The 20,884-nt window shown below is 42.5% G+C and overlaps 4 protein-coding genes across 6 annotated transcripts; 3 read left to right on the top strand and 1 right to left on the bottom strand.

Annotated features, from left to right (window-relative positions):
• Nucleotides 1-54: 54 nt before the first annotated feature.
• On the bottom strand, nt 55-5,961 carry LOC135934378 (uncharacterized). 2 transcript variants are annotated; one of them, XM_065476080.1, is made up of 5 exons: nt 5,280-5,945; nt 4,409-4,594; nt 3,455-3,713; nt 2,572-2,677; nt 55-316 (listed from the first exon to the last, which is right to left on the bottom strand). In XM_065476080.1, exons 1-5 carry the CDS (start codon nt 5,645-5,647, stop codon nt 147-149), a joined length of 1,089 nt encoding a protein of 362 aa, XP_065332152.1. In that variant the 5' UTR covers nt 5,648-5,945; the 3' UTR covers nt 55-146. The 2 variants fall into 2 exon arrangements, with proteins under 2 accessions (XP_065332152.1, XP_065332150.1); XM_065476078.1 differs by lacking the exon at nt 55-316 and having other exon boundaries at nt 1,749-2,677; nt 5,280-5,961.
• LOC135934379 (cytochrome b5-related protein-like) lies at nt 5,030-8,837 on the top strand. The gene is made up of 7 exons (XM_065476081.1): nt 5,030-5,048; nt 6,939-7,181; nt 7,296-7,393; nt 7,556-7,776; nt 7,832-7,971; nt 8,062-8,310; nt 8,364-8,837. Exons 2-7 carry the CDS (start codon nt 6,993-6,995, stop codon nt 8,820-8,822), a joined length of 1,356 nt encoding a protein of 451 aa, XP_065332153.1. The 5' UTR covers nt 5,030-5,048; nt 6,939-6,992; the 3' UTR covers nt 8,823-8,837.
• A 133-nt stretch (nt 8,838-8,970) lies between these two features.
• On the top strand, nt 8,971-12,397 carry PolD2 (DNA polymerase delta subunit 2). The gene is made up of 10 exons (XM_065476077.1): nt 8,971-9,821; nt 9,884-10,020; nt 10,075-10,198; nt 10,255-10,369; nt 10,420-10,574; nt 10,629-10,756; nt 10,813-10,905; nt 11,770-11,962; nt 12,017-12,118; nt 12,175-12,397. The coding sequence occupies exons 1-10, from the start codon at nt 9,515-9,517 to the stop codon at nt 12,315-12,317; spliced, it is 1,497 nt and encodes a 498-aa protein (XP_065332149.1). The 5' UTR covers nt 8,971-9,514; the 3' UTR covers nt 12,318-12,397.
• Nucleotides 12,398-14,712: 2,315 nt separating this feature from the next.
• On the top strand, nt 14,713-20,818 carry mtg (mind the gap). 2 transcript variants are annotated; one of them, XM_065476082.1, is made up of 6 exons: nt 14,713-14,867; nt 15,735-15,875; nt 16,746-16,852; nt 16,916-17,131; nt 17,597-18,076; nt 20,223-20,818. In XM_065476082.1, the coding sequence occupies exons 1-6, from the start codon at nt 14,816-14,818 to the stop codon at nt 20,466-20,468; spliced, it is 1,242 nt and encodes a 413-aa protein (XP_065332154.1). In that variant the 5' UTR covers nt 14,713-14,815; the 3' UTR covers nt 20,469-20,818. The 2 variants fall into 2 exon arrangements, with proteins under 2 accessions (XP_065332154.1, XP_065332155.1); XM_065476083.1 differs by lacking the exon at nt 15,735-15,875.
• The last annotated feature ends 66 nt before the right edge of the window (nt 20,819-20,884 follow it).

Raw genomic sequence — 20,884 nt, 5'->3', positions numbered from 1 at the left:
CGGTAAATACAAACTCAAACATAGAGGACAAGATATAAATTAATAGCAGACGCATGTGGTGCTCAATAATTTAATTTTTATTCATAATTATAGTTTTGTGGCTTCTAGAGCCTATTTACACGATTCTCAATTCTGCCATGGAATGGCTAAGCCTTTGGGAATGTTAATGATAGTCTCGAGTCGTGGCTGCCGTCTTTGGATTTGGAGGACGGGAAGAAATTAAGGTTGCGAGCTCCACGGACCTCATTCCTCAAGGGAGCGCTATTCTGCAGCTGCTCGCTGTCGAGCCGCAGGTCACCAGTGCCCGTTCGATCGGCTGCGCATGCAAAGCAAACAGTGCGTTAGTAATCTTTCAAGTCGCAGTGGTTATTTATCACAGGCAGTTATCTTTTCATGCGGGAATCGGTTTGGCACAGGACATAAAAATTTTTGAGCACTATTTTCTTGAGTTAAACTTCCATAATTTTATGATAGTTGACTTTCGCAGATAGCAGCTGGTAAGGTCTGGGAGGACACTTAAACGGAATGAAGCAAAATTGGCTGCACAATTCACCAGTTGCATAAACCCTAAGTGTTTGAAGCCGCCAACAGATGGCGCCACCGTAGACCTTCGATTTTAAGGCACTTGCGCTGCAATTTCAGACTCAATCCAGCTACTGTGCATTCTTCAATTAATTTTCTATTTTTTGACGTGCTGAAAACCAAAATCGGTTTAGCCAATCGCCGTGGAATCGTGAAAAACTATTTTTTGAAATAAAAAATCTTTTCCAACGTTTCTACGGCGAATGGCTGAACCGATTTTGGTTTTCAGCACGTCAAAAAAAGCAAATTAATTAAAAAAAGCAAAATAGCTAGATTGAGTCTGAAATCGCAGCGGAAATGCCTTAAAACTGCTTAAAACGAAATTTTTAAGAAAGTCTGTGGTTGCGCCATATGTTGGCGGCTTCAATAACTAAGGGTTTATGCAACTGGTCAATTAGCAATTATTTGACTAATTATCCTAATTATAAGATCTTAAACCGTTTGTGTAGTAGTCGAAATTTTAATTTGTTGCTATCCTTGAATAAAATGTTATTTAGATAGGAACCCTAGGTTTGCTTTTGCCTTAAACTTGCTCAATTTTGTATATTCCACCACTGGCCCAAATTTCAAAACCAGCTTTCCAGTTTTTTAACAACGAAAAACTTATAAACCTATTTTGAAATCCACGTTTTTTCAATCGTGATGTAATTTTGGTATAATATTACGCCAGAAAGGCGTAGGGGTGAGCCGTTGCTCATCTATTTTTACCCTATCTTAACTCATGTTAAATGAGAATTCGCAGGCGGCTGTGTCGGAAATTCTGATTCGTCCCGCGCCTCAATTGGTGTCAAACAAAACAATTACGCAAGAAAAGTTATTTTTTATTTAGGAAAATTCGCGGCATAAACAGCAGGCGACAGTGGAGCCATCTGCTCATACCTGCGAGAGCAGAGAGGTCATGTGACTCAATCCCGCGATCTCATTGGCCAAGAGATGCATGCACATAGCCTTCTTCTCCTTTCCACTCCTAGCAGTGCGTGCTTGCTCTTAGCCAATGGGATGGCGGGATTGAGTCACGTGACCACTCAAACTGCGTGTGCTTCACTGCACCCGCTTGGTATGAGCAGATGTCTCTGCTATCGCCTCCTGCTACTGCCCCATTCTTTCCTTTCACGACGTGGCTGTTTTCTAGTCAGTTAGTCACATGTCGCATTGTATTAATCGTATTAATTGACTGCAGTCACACATTGAGGCGCGGGTGGCTTAAATTCTGACACAGAAACCTGAATTAATTAACGCGGGGTGAGATAGTCAACACACGTTTAATGCAAAATAATTTAATGGAACATACCTAGGGTTCTCTTCAAATTTTAATTATATCATTATTAATATTTTTAAATGTAATTTTCTTCAAGATTCAACAACGATGAGCATTAAAAACTAAATAAACAAGCCCTGCCAAGGGGTAAGGGGTTAGTCACTGCCTGGATTGAGCCGGGAAGCGAAAACTGGACTGGCTGATGGATTTGGGGTTTATGTTATTTCCGGGGCGGGACGACTCGGCGTAGAGCACCCTGCTGGGCCGCCGGTACACGTCCAGCAGTTCCCTGTTCATTTGGGGCGTGGGTGCTTTCGAGACTAACGGCCCCGCTCTGTGCCCGATGGGGTAGTCAGCCGAGAAATCGGGGTGCTGGCTGTCTTTTTCGTCGTCGTAACCCTTGATCGGTTCGACCTTGTCGTTGATGGGATAATCGTCCGAGAAGTCTGGGTCTTGGTAGTCGTCGTAGTCGTGAAAGTGATGGTGCACCTGCACCTGGGGTTTGGGGGAGGTCGCAGGGGTGCTTTTCAGGGGGGTGTCGCGGACCAGGTTAAAAACGCTAGGGGGAAGGTGCACGGCGGTGCGGTTCACCGACGCCTCGGGGAAGAAATTCGGCTTTTTCGCCACCCTCACGCGATTTGGAACGAGCAAATCGAGCCGGGTCGGCTCGTTGTTCTCCAAACGGATCGCTTTGGGTCCGCGGATGAGACGCGAGTTGGGGGACTGCTCACCGATCACGGGGGGTGCGTCGTTGACGATGCGAGGGTTCACCAGGTTGGACGAGTCGCCCTGCTCCGACTCTCGCTGTTCCTTGTGTTCGGCATCCTCAAGCTTTTTCTGCAATACGAAATTTTAAATCAAATGGAGATCCTCACTGATTACTTTTTGTAATCAGAAATTCAAGTTTTTTTTTAGAAACAATTCGATAAAGTTTGACAGTTTGCTGAAGGAATTGGACCCGTTATTTACGGTTAATTATAAAACATTAATTTGCCAAGGTATCAAAATTGTATATAACATTATTTGATATGTCTCGCTTATTGTTAGTAGATTCCAAATATGTCAGGTTTTGGTAAAAATCTGACCACTTTAATTCTCAATAAATTAAGGCAATTTGAATGCGTTTAAAATTTAGACTCTAAGGAGTCGATTCATCGAACCATGTAAATAATGGGAGCTTTTTGTTTTGGAAAATTATCATTGTCGGGACACTATCGAATGGTAGCGAAAAAACGCCATAATTATCGGATTAATAGGGTACGATAATGACGATACCCTTGAAAGTAGCTGCAATCAATGTTCCTAATCGGGAAAAATCTCACTGACATAAAAACCCAAACTTAAAAGTTGTTACTTCTGTGAATTAATAAATGAAGTGACATCACGCGGTAAAATAATTAAAAAAATAAACGTTAAATTTCCTCGTTATGCAACCAATAAAGGTATTATATGCGTGTTGACCTGTATTTCGAGTGAGCGTAGGCCGTGAATCGCTTGTCCTACGCAGATTTTTACTTTCTTTTGGCGTGGGGGCTAGAGGAAAAGTGCCGCTCGCTCGCCTCGGTGTCAATTTCGCGGTTGGCAAAAATCGTTTTGACACACGCACGTACGTACCCCTGTCCTGTTGTAGTAGTAGGGCCTCTTGGTGTTGTAGCTGCTGGCCGAGGGTGCCGTCGGCGTCGGCTCGAACAGTCTGAAGAAGCCGCCGTTGTGGTTGTTGAGGTAGTCGACCAGGCGGTCGGGGTCGCGCGGACAATTGGGGAACGAGCGGTAGCATCGGTAAGGGTCGCGCATCGTGGCGCCAAGCAGCGCCGCCCTGCCGAACGTCAACATCGGCGACGCCGCCGACGAAGCAGTCATCGCCCCCAGAAGACTGCAAAATATTTTTTTTTAATATTTTGATATTGTTTGGTGCTGCAAATTTTTTTGTTACAGGAGATTCGAAACGATTAAAATAGCGTGTAACCGCATGTTTGGTGTATACTCGCAGCTAAAGAGTTGTTCTATCGATTAAAAACATTTAATTTTGATTTAAATTCCGAATTAAATCACAAATCTGAGGAAGTAGCAAGAAAATAAGGCTCTGCTAATAAAATCCTCGACACTGATTGGCTTATTACGCAACTCACACGCGCATGTCAGCAGCTCCCACGGTTTTCTGTGTTGTAAATTGCGCGGGAGCTGTTGACGTTGACATGCGCATTGCGTCAGCCAATCAGCGTCGAGGATTTTCCAAGCTGAGCTGCTTTCTTCGATTTCCGGGTTTTTACTGTCAATTAAAGTGGTTTAAATCCAATACATTGATTACATTTCAATAAAATAGTAACTCTTTTCATACATACAGAGTTAAAGACGCCAAACAATCGGTAGCAGAATGAAGTGTGATTTATGGGATTTAAGAGAGAATCTGTGGACTTATGTATCAATCTTTAAGATCTCATAAGATAAAAGTACTTAAATTTTATTTATTGATATTTTAAGTACAAAATCAGGCACTATTGTATTTAAAATAAAACAAAAGTTCCTCTTAAAAAAAGCGATTTTGGTGTAAATTGTGTTTTTACTCACTCGACAACTCCCGAAAGTCCGCTGAGGTCAAAGAGTCCTCCGCTGCCTCGGTAATAGCCAGAGCCTGGCCGTCCTCCAGCTGACAGCTCGCACACCATGCGCGCCACGCATTGCTTTTCGTCATGCTTGGCGATGGATTCGAGCGCATTGGAGAAACTGCCCATGGGGTTGAAACCGCCACCGAACCTGTGGAACAAAATATTTGTATAATTCTATAAGTATAAAAATTAGCAGCGTTCGTTTGAGAGAGGAAAAGTGAAATGAATTGTGTGAGTCACTTCTGCTACCTGCTGAGAGAAACGCAAATTGATATTCGCTGTTTTCCTCGCGCGCTCATATATGCGGCTTTTAATTCTCTTTTACTCGCACGCATATGATCTTATTTGGACACTTGTCGGTTGTGTAAACACGCTCGCAAACGAAGTGAAATGGAATTTTCGCCATTGGCGATTTCACGTTTTTCTCTTTTCATTTACGTACAGCAAGGCAACTTTGCATTTTGCACTTGTTAAAAGTCCTTGGACGTGGGAATCGTGGCTACTATATTCGTATTCTAAATGAGTAGCGGCTGTGTCGTGCGACGGAGGAAGTAGTGGCATATCAAGCTCGAGCAGCTGCCAAAATTCCCAACGGCAAACAGGTAAATTATATTTTATTTTTCAAAGGTAAATTCCGTTTCAAATCAGTTAAAGTGCAGTAATAATTATTATTTGATTTGAATGTTTGCTCCAACGATAAAGGGGTAATCGAGAAGTCTCTAAAAGCCACAGACTACTTAACAATATCAAAACATCTCGAGTGACACTTAAAGTATGTTTAAAATATCCATCAATATTCTCGGAAATCCTCATGTAATAAAAAAGTGACTTACCCTGGATCGTTGTACCCAGGTTGGGGATAGGGTCCACCGTACCCTGGCGGCGGGGGTCCAGGTCTGTAGCCTGCTTGGGGTGGTGCGGTGGGCCTGTACGACTCTGGCCTGTACGGCTTGGGCCGGTAACCCTGCTTTTGGTCGAATGGCGGACGTCCTGCGTAAGGGTCGTCGCCGTAGTATGGCCTGTTTCCTCCTTGGGGCGGTCTGCCCCCGAACTGGGGAGGCCGCTCCAAAGGCCCCTCGTTGTAGTTGGGCTGGTCGTAGAACTGAGGGTCGACGATTACCCCGGGTGGAAACTGGCGGCCCTGCTCCTCGGACCTGCAGAGGGTTACCACCAAAAGGACTAGCACGGCGACCTGACGCATTGTTTGTGGCGGACGTCGATCAAAGACTGAACTGCTCCGCCGGTGGAACAGGTCAGCCACCGCCGCCGCCGCGCAGTGGGCACATCTCTCTCACTTTCATTTATCTGGGCCATAAAGCGTGTGTGTATGGAGTGAGAGTGCTCACCAGGTGAGTGGGGCCATGCGGAGAGCGAGCGATCCGAGTGTGGGCGCCGCTGCCGTGCAGAGAAAGAGAGACGACACCCTGGCTGCCCGCCCAACAAATTGCCAATTTCGTTGTTGGCTATAGCGGTACCTCGACCTTCTCTGCAGCTTTTCCTCCAAGAGCAAACTAAATTATTAAACTAAGTTAAACTTGTTGCACGTTAAATAGTATAATAATATTACGTTCTTGCGCCTTAATTATAGGTGTTCTAAATTATAAATTGAATTTTGTGTTATTGTATATTGAAATTTTTGCAAGAATGTCTTGTACGTTAAAGGTGAATTTAAATTATATGTTTTTTCGTTAAATAAATCGTTCAAAATTAATTTTCCAACCCTGGCCCTCACCCCAAAAAGGTTTCCTTTAAGGTGCGCCTCCCTATCCCTAACTAATCCCGGTGATAATTTTCGATAATTTGGCCCCAGTCCGGTACACTTGTGTGTTTTATTTTTTGCTATTTATGGTCAAATCCGGGTCGATGATGATGTTTGAATTAAATTAACCTGAGAGTAAATAGTGTTCTTCTTAAGTTCGGTTGAAAAAAGGATTTAAATATGTAAATTAGATCTTCATCGCATATAAGATGACTAAAGTTGTTTTGAAACAAACTTGTTGCGCATACGTACGCTGCCCACATTGATTATCAGCTCTAGTGAAACTATAGTATTCACTGAGACGAAGCTTGTGAGGGAAATAAAGTGACTGAGGTTTATATTGTGTGAATGCACTTATTTCATAACTAATCCACCTTCACACTATTGAAAATGTTGGGCAATATTCCTCAAGGATCCCTGAGGAAATTTAAATTATTGACTTTTTGAGAAAAAAATACATATCAATTAGAACAAAACAAATTAAAAGTACTAATCAACCCCCACCATCAGTGGGAGTGAGACGGGTTGTTGACAAGATAAGAAAAGGTCAGTCTGTTGATAGAAGCGCGTAAGTGATCAAATGCAGACCAGTCAGAGTCCACCCATTGTGCTTTTATAATTCTATATTTCCAGTTTTATTATCGCTGCAGCCTCAATAACATTCCGTTCGTCCCCTTCGATATTGGAGGATTATCCAGCATATACCTTTGTGATTTCTTATCATTGTCCTCAGTTGGCGTTGATAAGATTTGACTGCTGCACCAGATCTGAAGCAACTTCTGCTAAAATGATAGGATCGCTGTGGAAAAAAGCTCCTCCGAGGGACCCTGATGGCAAGGGCGTCGACACTTGGCTTGCCCTGCGGAGGGAAGCTGAGGGCGCCGAGGGTCTTTGGCGCATTCACGACAAGCTCTATGACTTTTCTAAATTCGCCGCCATCCACCCTGGGGGCGAGGAGTGGCTCAAGTTGACGAAGGTACATAATAAAACCGAAATATTAATAAAATCATGCCCCTATTTATGAGTGTATTTTATTTTAAGCCTGTTTTAATGACAATCTCGGTTTCTATTTTCATTTTGTCATCATCAGGGCACGGACATAACAGAGGCTTTTGAGACCCACCATATTTCACCTATGCCCAGCAGGATGCTCAAGAGATTTCAAGTGCGAGAGGCGAAATCAGAAAGGTTTAAATTTTCTCTTTTTTCTAAAGCGACATTTTTAATAAGAGGAAATGAGGGAAAGCGCGGTTTTATTTTTATAAAGGTTATTACGGGGTATTGCCCTGTTTAATAATTTCATTTTTAACAATTCGAGGTGAGCCCTATAAACTATTTAAATCCCAACAGACTGCCACCTTACACATTCAATCCTGGCGGATTTTACGCAACGCTGCGAGGCCGCGTGTACGGCGTGTTCCCAGAGCTCGAAATGCGCGGCATCAGCATCCAAACGCGCATCTTAGCCGACACCGTCGCCTTTTCCTTTTTCTTGTTCGTCGGTCTGGCCGCAGCCTACCAGAGTTTCAAACTCGCGGCATTCGCGGGAGTCCTCCTCTGCATGCTCACTGGTATTAAATATGAAAAATTTAAATTATTTTTATATGACTTTTATCATGTGCGCAGTTGCCTCGCACAATTTTTTCCACCTACGAGAAAACTGGAGGCGTTATTACTTCGATTTGAGCCTCATGTCTTCGTCAGACTGGCGTGTTTCCCATGGTTTGAGTCATCACTTGTATCCCAACTCTCTCTACGACCTTGAGGTAGTCTCGTACTTAGAAACAATATTATAATTACCTTTCTTAACTGCTTAAAAGCTAATTAAATTGGTATTAATTTTAGTAATAACACAGATATCCATGTTTGAGCCATTCAATATTCGATGGCTGCCCGTGGAAAAGTCGCTCTTTACGAAAGTCTTCCCGTGGATTGGCAGCGTCATCGTCTACTGCTTTGTTTTCCCGTCGGAAATAATCCGAAGGGTGCAAAACAGAGGTTTTCAAAAAGGCGACCTTATTCCTTTCATCGTCCCTCTGGTCATGCTGCGATACTCACCAGAAGGTCACGTCCTTCCAACGATCCTCCTATGGATTACAGTGGTGGTGAGGATATTGCTGTTTTCCTAATAAATAAACACCGATCGATTTTTCCCCAGCTATCGGGCAGCCTCTGCTTTGGAATAGTAGGGGTGAACGCCGCGCACCACCACCCTGAAATCTTCCACGACGGTGACACGCCTCGCGCAGACACCGACTGGGGATTGGCGGCGCTGGACACGGTGCGGGACAGACCCTCCGTCAGCGGCGTGCGCGGTGGGCTGAGCACCGACGCCAACGGCGCCCTCCGGGTGGTGGTGGACGCGCGCAGGAGCAGTGACCTGGCATCCTTTGTCAAGGTCATGTTCAATTTCGGCCACCACTCGCTGCACCACCTCTTCCCCACCATCGACCACTGGCACCTGCCGCAGCTCTATCCCGTGCTCGAGCAAACGCTCAACGAATTCGGTATCCCTTTCAACACCCTCTCCTTCTCAGGCTTGCTAATCGGGCAGCTCCAGCAGGCCAGTAGGTCAACTCCCAATCCGCTACCACCAAAAACTCTGAAGATGAAATAAATTTTTTAACTCATATAAAAATAAACATAAAATTTCCAAAATTTCAGTATTATATATTTTTTGATATGTTAATTTATATATAGAGCGATTTTACGCGACGCTGCATTTGTTCAACGTTTCCCCATAGCGCAAAATGCGTGGCACCAGCATCCATAAACGCGTGTGTATCTTATTGGTAGCCGACGCCGTTTTTCTTGGTCTTCAGCCTGGCCGCAGGATATAGATACATCTATATATACATACAAGAGTTTCAAACTCGCATCACTAATTCCGCAGGCACACTCGCAGGCAGGAATGCTCCGTATCATTTGTGCTCATGTTCCTTCCGTTTATCTGGAAGTGTCTGATTCTCTGAATTTAAGGAATTTAAAAAAGTACGAATGCATTGTTTTAAATGTTTTTTTAAGTGCCTTTAAGTTTACTAATAAGGTTTGTTTGCCGCCATTTCTCACTAAATTTCTAGAATGCAACAGCCAATTGGGGAGTACACTAAAGAGTAGACTACTTGATGCTTGATGGTGAACTTCTTCACTATTATTGGGGATTTCAAAGCTATTGATTCAACTTTAAAGAATTGATTTATAAGATTTGTATTTTTAAACACGTATCTACAGCAATTTTTTGCATAAAATTGGAAATTTGGATCAGATCATATTTTCTCCTTTCGAATACGCAATAGCAAAAGTTCTCCAATGGGGGCGTATCAGTGTTGTTGTTTTCAGCTGCTGGAGATTTCGCGCGCTTACTTCTGTCACCAGTCCCATTCAGCCAATTTAGATTTTCAATCCAAGATCAAAGACAACATTAGAAATTTTCTCCAATCAAACGGAAAAATGTCCACCGAAAAGGTTCTTCACCGAGACACATGTGAGTACAAAAACCTCAGCGAGAAATTCACAATCTCGAGCACGGACTACAGTCGACAATTTGCGCCGATGTACATGGTGCGTTTGAAAACCTTGCGACAACCTTTGAAAGAGCTAGCCAAGAAGAAATGGGGTTAGTTAACAGGAGTTGAGAGTTAGAAATATGTTATAATTATTATGTGCAAAATAATATAGGCTCCGATATCCCTATTATTGAGCTCTACCAACTTCAGGAGGGAGAGATTGAAGAGGCCAGAAAATGTGTTATTATTGGAACACTCTACAAGCAGCAAACTCTGAAGCCTAATATACTGAAAGAAATCAGTGAAGAGGTAAGTGCTTAACTCAAAATTTACATTTTTACAAATCGTCAGTTTCAATTTTAGTACCAACTAGAACTGCAGCCAACGCTGACTTATTTTGCTGATGAGTCTGACAGCCTTGTTTTAGAAGATGAATTGCAGAGGATTACACTCAGCGGGGTAATTGATGCCCACAAAATGGTCACAGGTTTGCAGCTAAAAATGTGGTATTTGATTGATTAATAATTTCACTAACGCCGACAGGAATTGTCTTAGCTGCTCTCGGAATGGATGACAAACAAGGCACCTTCACTGTTGAAGATTATTGCTTTCATGTTCCCAAAGAACGTATCTACAAACCAATTGACAGCCCTGATAAGTACACATAAAGTTTATTTTTTTTTCATTTGTACTGATTTGCTTTGGCAGGTACGTGCTGCTTGTGAGCGGCTTGAGCATTGGAAATTCCACATCTGGCAGCAACTCGATGTGTGCCGAAATCATGCTTGAGTTGCTACGTGGCCAAGCTGGCAGTCCCGAGGACCAGGAGAGGATGTCCCATGTTGTGCGGGCGATTTTCGCTGGTCAGTTCATTTTGTGTGTATGATTGTTTATTAAGTAAGGTGAATGAAATTCAGGAAACAGCATGCAAGACAACTCGCAAGCAAACATGCAGTCAAGAAAGCTGAGAAATGTGCAAGTAGAGACGCAGGACAGCCTCATCAGTAGCACTCAACGCCTAGACGATTACTTCGCAGAGCTTGTGGTTTGATGAATTGTGTTTTTACACAGTTTGCGTACTTATATTTTTTAATCTAACAGACCAGCATTGACGTCGACATCATGCCTGGGGAGTTTGACCCATGCAGCCACATGCTTCCCCAGCAGCCTTTCCACCCGTGCCTGTTTCCTAAGGTAATGGAAGATGCTAGGGTTGGAAAAGGGTATTTTTGAGCTCAGGTTAATTTTGAGAAAGTAAAAATTGCACAATCGGTTGATTGTTCCCCTTGGAACATGCTGGGAGTCACTTTTTGGTTCAAAGAAGATTATCAGAATAGGCAAAAAATTATAACCCTGACGTCAGGGTGACCCTAAAGTGATTGATATCGTTAAACATGAATTTCATTAATTGACTCTAGATTGGTTCAATCTGCAAGATCAGGGCGCTCAGGAATGACATTTTAGACATCAGTTTGTACCCTGAGCACCCTGATTACCAATAAAGAGTCAAATTGAACATATTCTGAAAGCTCTCAACTTGGCCATTCCAACAGTGTGCAAATCTTGCAAATCAAACCAATTCAGAGGCTGTCAGGAATCGTTAAAGTGGCTACCCTGACGCTAGGGTTCAAAAATTTCACCTGTTCGAATGGTATTGACTGACCTCAGGAGTGACCCAAAGCTGTTCCAAGGAAAAAAATTTTCTGATTATGCAATTTTGAATTTTTATGTTCTCTATATCCACCTGATCATCAAAACATTCTTTTTTCAACCTTCAACCCTATGCATCTCAAAAACTAAAAGTTTCACCTTCCTTTAAATATCCAGGCATGCTTATACACTCTTAGGATAACATTTTATCTAAAAATAATAAGAGAACTTTATTTAGATTATTCAAAAATTATTCTAATTAAAATAAAATAAGCTAACTTAAAAGTTATTGGCAGTCTGAAAGGCATCTTTTGGCACCAAATTTGATGTTCTAGTTTCATTAGAACTCAATTATTTTCAAATTTGAAAGCTCCGATCTGATTACATACTCAAATAATTTATCTGCAGGCTTCTTTGTACAACACAATGCACCTGGTGACCAACCCATACAAGTGCGAAATTGGTAATCGTTTGATTTTGGGCACCTCAGGCCAGCCCATCACGGACATGCACTCCCTCTGCTCTGTCGCCTGCCGACTCGAACTGCTGGAGAATTGCGTTCGTTGGGGACACGTAGCTCCCACTGCGCCGGACACGCTGCGTAAATAATTTGACCTAGTTAATTCAATTTCATTCATGTTATTGTTAATTTCAGATTCCTACCCGTGTTTTGAGAATGATCCTTTCATCCTGGAGCACTGCCCAGACATTTTCTTCGCAGGCAACCAGCCAGAATTGAAAACAAAAGTGATCACAAGTAAGCAAATAATATTGCAGATTTATCGTGATTCTAAATTTGACTGTGAATGTTAGCTGATGGCGGCCAGAAAGTGCGTTTGGTTTGTCTCCCATCATTTGCTGAAACTCAGACAGCAGTACTAGTGAATCTCAACACGCTTGACTGCCATCCTCTGAGCTTTTCGATCAACTTGCCAAGCTCTGTCGTTGAAAGATGATAGATAGCCACTTTATTTGTTATTTACAATTGGAAGAGTAGCTGATTGAACTTAATAAAATTTGAATTATCTATATAGGACTTCACATCTATTTATTTTTATTTAATTCTACAAGGAAACTTTTCTGGTTCGAAGTTTTTATGGTGAAACCACTGAATTTGATTATCCTTTTCTGAAGTCAACCACGTTAAAGTGATGTAAATTTTTTCGATTTGAATTTCAATAAGATTTTTTAAATGGATATATAAGATTTTGCGGAACGGGAATGGCTCAGGAAAAGAGTCAAATTTTATATTCCCAACTCACTTTCAATTTTCCTGATATGAATCAAGCTAATTGCGAGGAGTGTTATTTTATATGCTTAACATTTTTGATGGTTTGGTAAAAGGTCCTAATTGTAAGCTCAATTTGTGAAGTTAAGGCTGCAATATTTATTTTTAATCGCTTTATTAAAAATTTCATATAATTTTCTTTTGTTGACGTGTGTTGTGTGCTCTAGTTCTCGCAATTTTAAAATTGGGAGTTCACCTGATCTAATTTGTTAGGTTGTTTTTGTTTTACATTAATCTCTCTTATGCAAATCGAATATTATTACGTGACAGTTAACATGTCCCAGTAAAAATAGCCTTCGTGAATATATAAACTTTCAACCTAAAGTGTAAGGTGTTGAACTTCAACACATAATATTAATATTATATATGTAAGTTTTAATAATTGTGAACTTGCGTGCACAGAATAAATTTATCAACGCACACGATATCTACTTTTGATTATTAAATTTTTGCAGAAAAAACGAGGAATCTGGAAATAAGAATCGGGAGCGGGAATTTTCGGGAAAAATATTTTGTTATAGGGCCATCAGGAAATTGCGGTAAAATTGAGGAAATGTTTTTCGGGAGCAATTTTAATTTCATTAATTTTATTTGGTGTCAAAAATGGAGCTACATGACCTGGTAGCAAGCTCTAAAACTTTCGAGCTAACCGTTAATGAGCCATTGGCCGATTTCCTGGCCAAAATATAAAATGCAATTTTTCGGAAAATATAAAATGAACTCATTAATTAATTTGTCAAGTATATAGAGGTTTCCCTTAAGAATTATAATCTCACAGTCAAATAAAATTTTGCTAACTCAGTTTTGAAACACTTTCCAAGCTAAATCCCATTTCGGAGCTCGCAAACTCTGCCAAATAAAAACTTTCCTCTGGTCATCCAGCTCCTTTTGTAGAACATTTTTGGTGGATATCCGACAGACGATTCGCTCTCTGCAGTTACGCGCACGCCGAATTCGATAATGTGAAAGTAGCCTCACTCGCCCGGCGTATGGACGGGCACGCGCACTCGAAACTGGACCATTATGCTAAATACGAAAATTTTCAGGGTCAAGGCACGCTGCTCGCTAATCTAATGACAAACACGCTGAAAAGTTGCGGTGTCGGGCGGCGCGTTCGACGAGGAAATTTCTCTTGACTGGCGGCGTCTCTCCTTAACTTATACCGTTACCCCTTTATTGTGCTGCTCGTCCACCTTTAAACGCTGTCACAAATCTTGTACCCTAGCTGATGTGGGAGAATGCCATTTTACTTTCAATGCTGAGTGAGGTTATACGCTTCAAATTTACCAACTCTAATGAACAAAAGCAACTTTTGATGGCGACATGCGCACGGGAGTGTTCAATTGGTTCAATTAATGGCGCTATTTTTTTTAGTAAAAATGCAGTCGTAAATAAAATTAAAAAAAAATGCTGCTGTCAGTAAAAATTAAACTTTAACGAGTTATTTGGCACGTCTTAAAATGATGACACTTTTTAACTACTGTGTTGCACCAATAACTTATTATTTCCCGTTTGCCTGGGATCGAGAAGAGCACATAGCTTCTCTCAGCGTTATGACATCAGCCGCTGCTCGCTGCTCTCGGCTTGCGGCACAGTGACCTACTGAAGAGGTCTACGGAGGTGTGCTGCGGGCGGACGCAGCGCCACAAAGGCAACCTGCCGATTGCTTTTTACGCCACAAATCACTCATTTCCCTGAGTGAGTGAAGACGCCAATTGCGTACAGTCACCTTCGGAAATACCTATTATTTCAGGGTGAATGAGGTGATATAATAAAACATTGTAGGTCCATGAACCATTTAATTTAAATTTCCAGCAATCAATGTCGAAAGAATCATACCGGATGTGAAAAGTAAACCTCGACACTTTGGCGAGGGCCGGAGATGAGCAAAACCCGTTTTTCGGGTGCTCTCCTCCTCGGACGGTTCCTGTGCAGAGGCAGAGCAGGCGAAAATCGGCACCGCGCGCACTTCCCACTGCCGGGCCGAAGGTATTTTCAAGCGCATCTGGCTCAGCAGGTGGAATGGAAGGGGTCGGGCGGCGCGCGTTCGCGAACGGACTCATGCCATGCACTCAGTTTGCGTTTGACTTGTGCTCAGAAGGGACGGTGTGCGTTTTACCTGCGTGCATGCACCTTTAACCCTGGTTTGATTTGGGATTTACCGCGATGGTGCGTGCCAGAGTCAGTTTCGCCTGCGTGGCTTTCGCCTTCTGCTTAGGTGAGATAGATGACAGTAATTTATCCGCTCAGATTTTAACTGGACGGTGTTTCGGTGCGAGAGTGACCTTCCTCGGAGTATAAATAATAGATTTGCTCCATTTTCCGCGCACACACCTTCATATTTTATACGTTCGAGAGTGAGGAAACAGTATCGGCAGCCCTGGGCTTGGACGGCCGGCCGTATAAACGCGCGGTTTCAACCTTACAGAATGTCTTTCACATTCAGGAACGCGGATATTTCCTTTCTAATAGAATTGATTTGGTTTTAATCTCATTATTTAGCATGTTTTGAATTCGAAAAAGGGAAGACAAAATTCCTCCATATATGTATTGGCAGTAATATACTGATTGTCAGTTGTGCGGTGCTTTGAATTTCAATGTCCATTGTACATTCTCCTCTCTTCAATGCATTTAATTTTATTGCACGTTCCCAATCTGCCGCTATAGAATATTTCAGTCTGTAAAATAATCATTAAATTTAAAAAAAGCCGTAATGTGATCTGTTAATTGATCAAATAATTATTACTGTCGCGCTTGTTACATCATTAAGCTAATAAAAACTAGTCGTTCTTGAAAGAGGCTGTGTATTGCGTGCTGTTTGCGCAGAGGGGAAAGCTGGGAAATACATGCATTTCATAGTGATTACACATTTACTCGTAAGAGAAGAAAATACTGCTCTTTTAAAACCAACACTTGAGCTAATCCAAATATTTACCAAGCAGTGGATCATCGAATTAAAAACTAGGTCACTCGTCAGTCTTGATTTTGTTGGAGCCGTTATATCTCAATCCTTGTGTGAAAGACTTTACAGGAAAATTAAAGATTGTTGGGTGTAACAAAAATTGTTCTGGATGTTATTTTGCAGCGGTGATCTACAATGTAAAGCCAGTGGTGTCCACATGCGTGTTTGATCAGGATTTTGGTTTCAAACTCAACTGCGCCTTCAAACAGTCTGGAATTTTCCGAGTCAGAAACCTTGGTGGTGTCAAGGGCTACATTGGGTTGGGTGAGTCCCTAATTTTGGTAAAATCTCCTTCCAATCTCTTTAACACTAAATTCCCCTGACAATCAGTTTGCAAGTTTCTTTGGTCCGATGGGAATTGTTTTCAACATTGGTGTAATACACTAAATGTGACTAAATTTCTAAATTTCATTTTCGCTTTCGGCCATTATCGGACTTGACGCAACCTGGCAAGTGCATGTCAATTTCTCTGCATGCGATAAATCAAAAATTCTTTTTTGTAGTAAAAAACGCTTGTAGAATTTCCGCACGATTTACTCCATCTATTCGAGCTCACATTAAACACGTACAGATTATTTTATCCTTCAACCTGCTGCTACGTGACTGGGCACAACTTCAATTCTCTTTCTCTTCTCGTAAATGAACCTGCTGGATCATTTTCACAAATAACACCGCCGACTTTTTATTATTTGCAAACACACTCACAGTTACTTTTTGCACATCTCCACTTACGCACATAACGTTCCATCCGCTGAGTTGTTTTTCTCTCAACACGCGTTGTTTGGAACACAAAGCTTTGCTCGGCGGTGACACACTAAAATCCGCTCTTCTCTCCTCCACATCACCGCATGCACTAAATAATTGTATTGACTTCTGCCTGGAAAGAAAGTCGAGAGATGAGACAGACGGCTACGCAAATTAACCCGCATGACAAACACAATACAGACGCGCGAGCCTCTTACGAAAACGAAACAATTCACTATTTTATCAAATTTTGTGCCCACGCAAAAGGCAGACACAATTACGAAGACTGCAAAATGACATCTCAGCATTTTTTGCGTGCAGACGCAGACTTTCTCGCTCCAATATCTCCTGATTATATCTAAAAGAAAAACCTGCGTGCTATTTTTCAAGGTGTAAGCGTCGGCGATGAGCTTGGATTCCCACAGTCCTTGTCAAATGTCGAGGGAAGCAAACGAAGATCCGTCTCAGGATCTTACTGGGAAGCGGCGGCCGCCTCTGTAAGGAGTGATCGCTCCGCACAGCTCTCCAGTTTTTTATAACAATATATAACACTCTTTCAGGCTCAGAAGAGAGCCGACGAGATGAACGGCCACCCGCCGGCGTTCAAGAAGATTTCCGCGAGCATGCCGATGCTGCGATCCGCCCAGCCTGCGCCTCAGCCGAGCATTTCGAGGTCTGCGGTCGTGGGCAAAACCGACGACGGCCGAGAGATGACCGCTTTTAGGAATGCAATTAGGAAGACAGTTAACACACAGCGCCCAGTCCCAGTCCCACAGGTTAGATAACAGGACCGAAAAACGCATTTTTTGTTAAGAAACGCATTTGAAGATCCCCATGCGTTAAACTCCTCTCGTCGTAAATCGTTTACCATTCTGCTATACCGATGAGCGAAAGAATTGGTCTTTTCGATTTGTATTTAACCGCGGAAACGCATTTAAAGTTGATTAAAACCGATTAAATTGCGAATGAAAGCACGGAAATCGTATATAGCAGTTAAATTTCTTTGCTTGAAGAATCCTCGACGCTGATTGGATGATATAACGCGCATGTCAGAATCTCCCACGCGGCTTGCAACACATGCTAAGGTTAAGTAGCTGCTGACATGCGCGTTGCGTCAGTCAATCAGCGTCGAGGATTTATATATGGTAGACGATTCACAGGAGGAAAAGGCGTTCGACGATTTTTTTTAGTCCTATTGTCTATTTAAGTCCATATATTATATATTAAATCAATTTATCCAGATGTTAGTGGAGCGTGCGAGTGTGCTTCCGCCTCTTGACGCCGCGTCAGACGAGAAGAAGTTGGCCCTGATCGACGCCGAGCTGGAGAAGAACATCGAGGAATTGGCCGCGGCTGCCAACGTGAGCGTGGACACGATCCGTGCGGCTCTTGGCGACAAGAACAACAGGCAACAACTGCAGCAGGCCGTGGCCGCCGTGGCCCTTCTGCAGGGCGAGCCGACCACTCAGGCGACGACCACCACGATCGCCATGACCAGGCGGCCCGAGCTGGCCAACGTGGTCAACATAGGGCCTTCGGTGGCGCAAAAGCCAGGCGTCAGGTACGTGATGAACGCGCCAAAGGAGTACTACCCGGCCAACTACGACAAGAACTACGACGACGGCTTCAAGACCAAAGTGGAGATGCCGCAAACCTCGTTCCAGTGCGGCAGCCAAAAGCACTTCCCTGGACTCTACGCTGACGTCGATCTCGGCTGCATGGTGAGTCCAGCAAATATTGCCCTTGAAAATAAGTAGAAAGTGAAGACGAGCCAGCAGTCAATTTCAATAAGACAATCAAGTCTCGTTAGTTTTATTGTGTAGTCAGCCGTTCAGTTCAGAGCCGGCTCGAAAAAGGAGATGTGGGTTTGTGGGTTTATTGTGACAAACGCCACCATAGCGCATCACACAAACCACCTTTCTTTATTACCTGTCGGTGTGGCTTTTAAATTACGGTGACCTCTTCGCCTTCACCTTTGGCTCGTCAAATAAAATTTTTATGCCGTGTGGAAAGCTAAACATTACAAAATTTGAATGCAATTAACTTTATTTTACTTTCGTCTAGTAGTCAACACAGAATTGGTAGCACTTAAAATACTCGATGAAAGTGAAACTACGCATGACTTGACTTAATTCAACAACAATGGATTCGGCTTTTAGCACGTGTATCAAACGTAAAATTGTTATCGCGCGCGGGGCACAATTAAATTATAAAGGTACGGTTCGGAGGCGCGCGAAGAGAGATTGTCTCGGCGTAAATATCTAGGACATGAATCAGTTCCTCTCCATTTGGTCGCGCCTTATAATTCACCAATTCAATATAAGGCACGGAGCAGTAAGAAAGGCGACTTGGACAATTTAGCGCGAGCTCGAGGTGGGAAATTCCGCCGACTAAAATCTGGATTTTCATTTGTTTTACCACGCGTGTCTACTTCGTCCTATTTACAGCACAATTATTCTCCTTCACGGAACTCAAGATAATGCGGTAGCGGCGTGCTCTTGAAAATTTAAAAATGGTAAAAAGAGTCCTTCACCTTTGCAGATCCAGTTAATCGTAGAATTTGCATCACAGAGGGAAACTGGTTGCACAACATAACGCGAAAGACTCGAGATTACACACCTATGTGCACCTCAGCCAGCAGAAAAGAAACATTTCTGCTGTCGGCCTTGCGAGCCTCTGACATTGAAAGTCTATTTCTCGCTGTTGTGGTCCAGCCAGCCAGCATCAGCGTTCAAATTACTGCTCTACAGGAGAATTGTTTTATATCCACCGCTAGAGACAATATAAATGTGATTACGTGTATCCCTGACGAGCGAAGATTGAAAACCCTGAATGAGAAAAATGTCGGCTGAAAATTCACAAGAGATTAAGTATATCGTTAGGCCACGAGCGACAGACACAGACAGAGGACACACTTTACGCAGACTAATTGTGTCAATGGCTGGCTTTCACGGTCTGCATTTTTAGATATACCGGTTGGAACTTTTCATCAGGCACTCCTTAGTTTTCAAATTGCTGCTCTATGCGAAAAATTAATGCAGTGCCATTAAATCGAATGAGTGTAAAATTACAAACAAAGCAGAAATGTAGGCTAGAGAGCGCCCTTTCTTTTTATTTTATTTGAAATGCAACCAACGATGACCACGCAACCAGTAGGATTCTATGGGCGACTTGGCGTGTGTCAATGTGCAACTGTGCATAATGAATCGAACAAAAAAGAGAAAACCACACGCGATATTAATATCGCTAACGAGCCACAAGAAATGACAGTTTTTCTCTTCGCCAACAGGGAAAAAAACACTCCGTCATCAAAAACGAATTAAATGCACTTCCTTGAATGAACAAAAAATAATTATTTCACGGGAGGATGCCATCGGATGATCGGATCTAAATTGGTCTACTTAGTTTACGTGCCAAGCCACTTATTTTTTGCATACTTGCTGAAATTTCGAGGTCACTCCGCTCGCGAAACCTTGATCGTCAAAACCATCAAACTACTATAAGAAATTGAAAGCGTCTCTCTGATCTGGAAAAAAGATACAACTTGCTTGCAATGAACTTTAAATTATGGAAACGGAATAACCGGAATCCTAAGAATTAGCAGCATTTCTCTTTTTAAAATTCGCCGAAAAAGAAAAGTAGTCGCAGTCGCACGTGACCAGATCTTAACGCGGAAGATTTTAAGTGGCACTTCTTAAAAAATTCCGCGTGCGTCCTTCACACTAATGTCTTCATTTAAGTTACAAAACCTCGGCTCACGTTTAAATTTTTTTATGATTTTTATCTGACCGTATCTTATTCATATTTCATCCGTATCCTTTCTCTTTCAGCGATTATCAGACGTAAATTAATTGTGTCTGTCCGCAGGTATTCCACGTGTGCGCGCTCACCGACGACGGTTTGGTGGAAAAGAACTTCCTGTGTCCAGAAAACACGCTGTTCGACCAAAGTGTGCTCAAGTGCAACTGGTCCGTGTACGTGGACTGCAACCAGTCGGAAAGTCTGTACGACGCCAACATTCCCGTGTCCAAGAGTTATCAGCTGATGAAGGCTCTCGCTTTCTTCTCGGCCTACAAGAACGCCAACAGCAGCCCGGCAACGACGACGGCGTAAACAGTGCACTGCTCGACTTGTGTGTGTTTTGTTCACGGGTGAATCAGTTTCGATGGACGCAGCTCGGATTTATCCCCGCAATATCATGATTTGACAGAGCGAAGCCGCGCGATTACTTTCTTTTTGCAAGAAAGCTTGAAACTTTTATCATCGTAAACACGCGAGCGTTATTTGTTGCAAGTTTGCCATTATTTATTTCATTTTACTTGTAACGTAAGTGTGAGATTGTGGAAGGGAAGATTTGTGCATTTGGAATTTAATATGGTATTGATTATTCGTCCTTGGAAGGTTTTTGTATTTATGTACATTCAATAAAACGATTAAAACTATCAGAAACCGCAGAAAACAAATGTTTTTAATTCGTCTGAGATGTTTAACCATAATGTGCAGTTGACTAAAAAATCATTCCTAATAAT

The sequence above is a fragment of the Cloeon dipterum genome, chromosome 1, assembly GCF_949628265.1.
Source record: "Cloeon dipterum chromosome 1, ieCloDipt1.1, whole genome shotgun sequence".
Classification (NCBI taxonomy): domain Eukaryota; kingdom Metazoa; phylum Arthropoda; class Insecta; order Ephemeroptera; family Baetidae; genus Cloeon; species Cloeon dipterum.
This window is presented reverse-complemented; position numbering and strand designations above follow the sequence as displayed.

Bases quoted from the DNA above. Each gene is read 5' to 3' on its own strand.
- PolD2 (XM_065476077.1), top strand. From the start codon at position 9,515: ATGGGGGCGTATCAGTGTTGTTGTTTTCAGCTGCTGGAGATTTCGCGC. The intron at 10,575-10,628 runs GTCAGTTCATTT...AATGAAATTCAG, and splicing joins TGTGCGGGCGATTTTCGCTG to GAAACAGCATGCAAGACAAC. The intron at 12,119-12,174 runs GTAAGCAAATAA...TGTGAATGTTAG, and splicing joins GAAAACAAAAGTGATCACAA to CTGATGGCGGCCAGAAAGTG.
- LOC135934378 (XM_065476078.1), bottom strand. From the start codon at position 5,647: ATGCGTCAGGTCGCCGTGCTAGTCCTTTTGGTGGTAACCCTCTGCAGG. The intron at 3,714-4,408 runs GTGAGTAAAAAC...AATATTTTGCAG, and splicing joins GGACTTTCGGGAGTTGTCGA to TCTTCTGGGGGCGATGACTG. The intron at 2,678-3,454 runs GTACGTACGTGC...TTCGTATTGCAG, and splicing joins ACTACTACAACAGGACAGGG to AAAAAGCTTGAGGATGCCGA.
- mtg (XM_065476082.1), top strand. From the start codon at position 14,816: ATGGTGCGTGCCAGAGTCAGTTTCGCCTGCGTGGCTTTCGCCTTCTGC. The intron at 15,876-16,745 runs GTGAGTCCCTAA...CTATTTTTCAAG, and splicing joins CAAGGGCTACATTGGGTTGG to GTGTAAGCGTCGGCGATGAG. The intron at 16,853-16,915 runs GTAAGGAGTGAT...ACACTCTTTCAG, and splicing joins GGGAAGCGGCGGCCGCCTCT to GCTCAGAAGAGAGCCGACGA.
- LOC135934379 (XM_065476081.1), top strand. From the start codon at position 6,993: ATGATAGGATCGCTGTGGAAAAAAGCTCCTCCGAGGGACCCTGATGGC. The intron at 7,777-7,831 runs GTATTAAATATG...TCATGTGCGCAG, and splicing joins CCTCCTCTGCATGCTCACTG to TTGCCTCGCACAATTTTTTC. The intron at 7,972-8,061 runs GTAGTCTCGTAC...GTAATAACACAG, and splicing joins ACTCTCTCTACGACCTTGAG to ATATCCATGTTTGAGCCATT.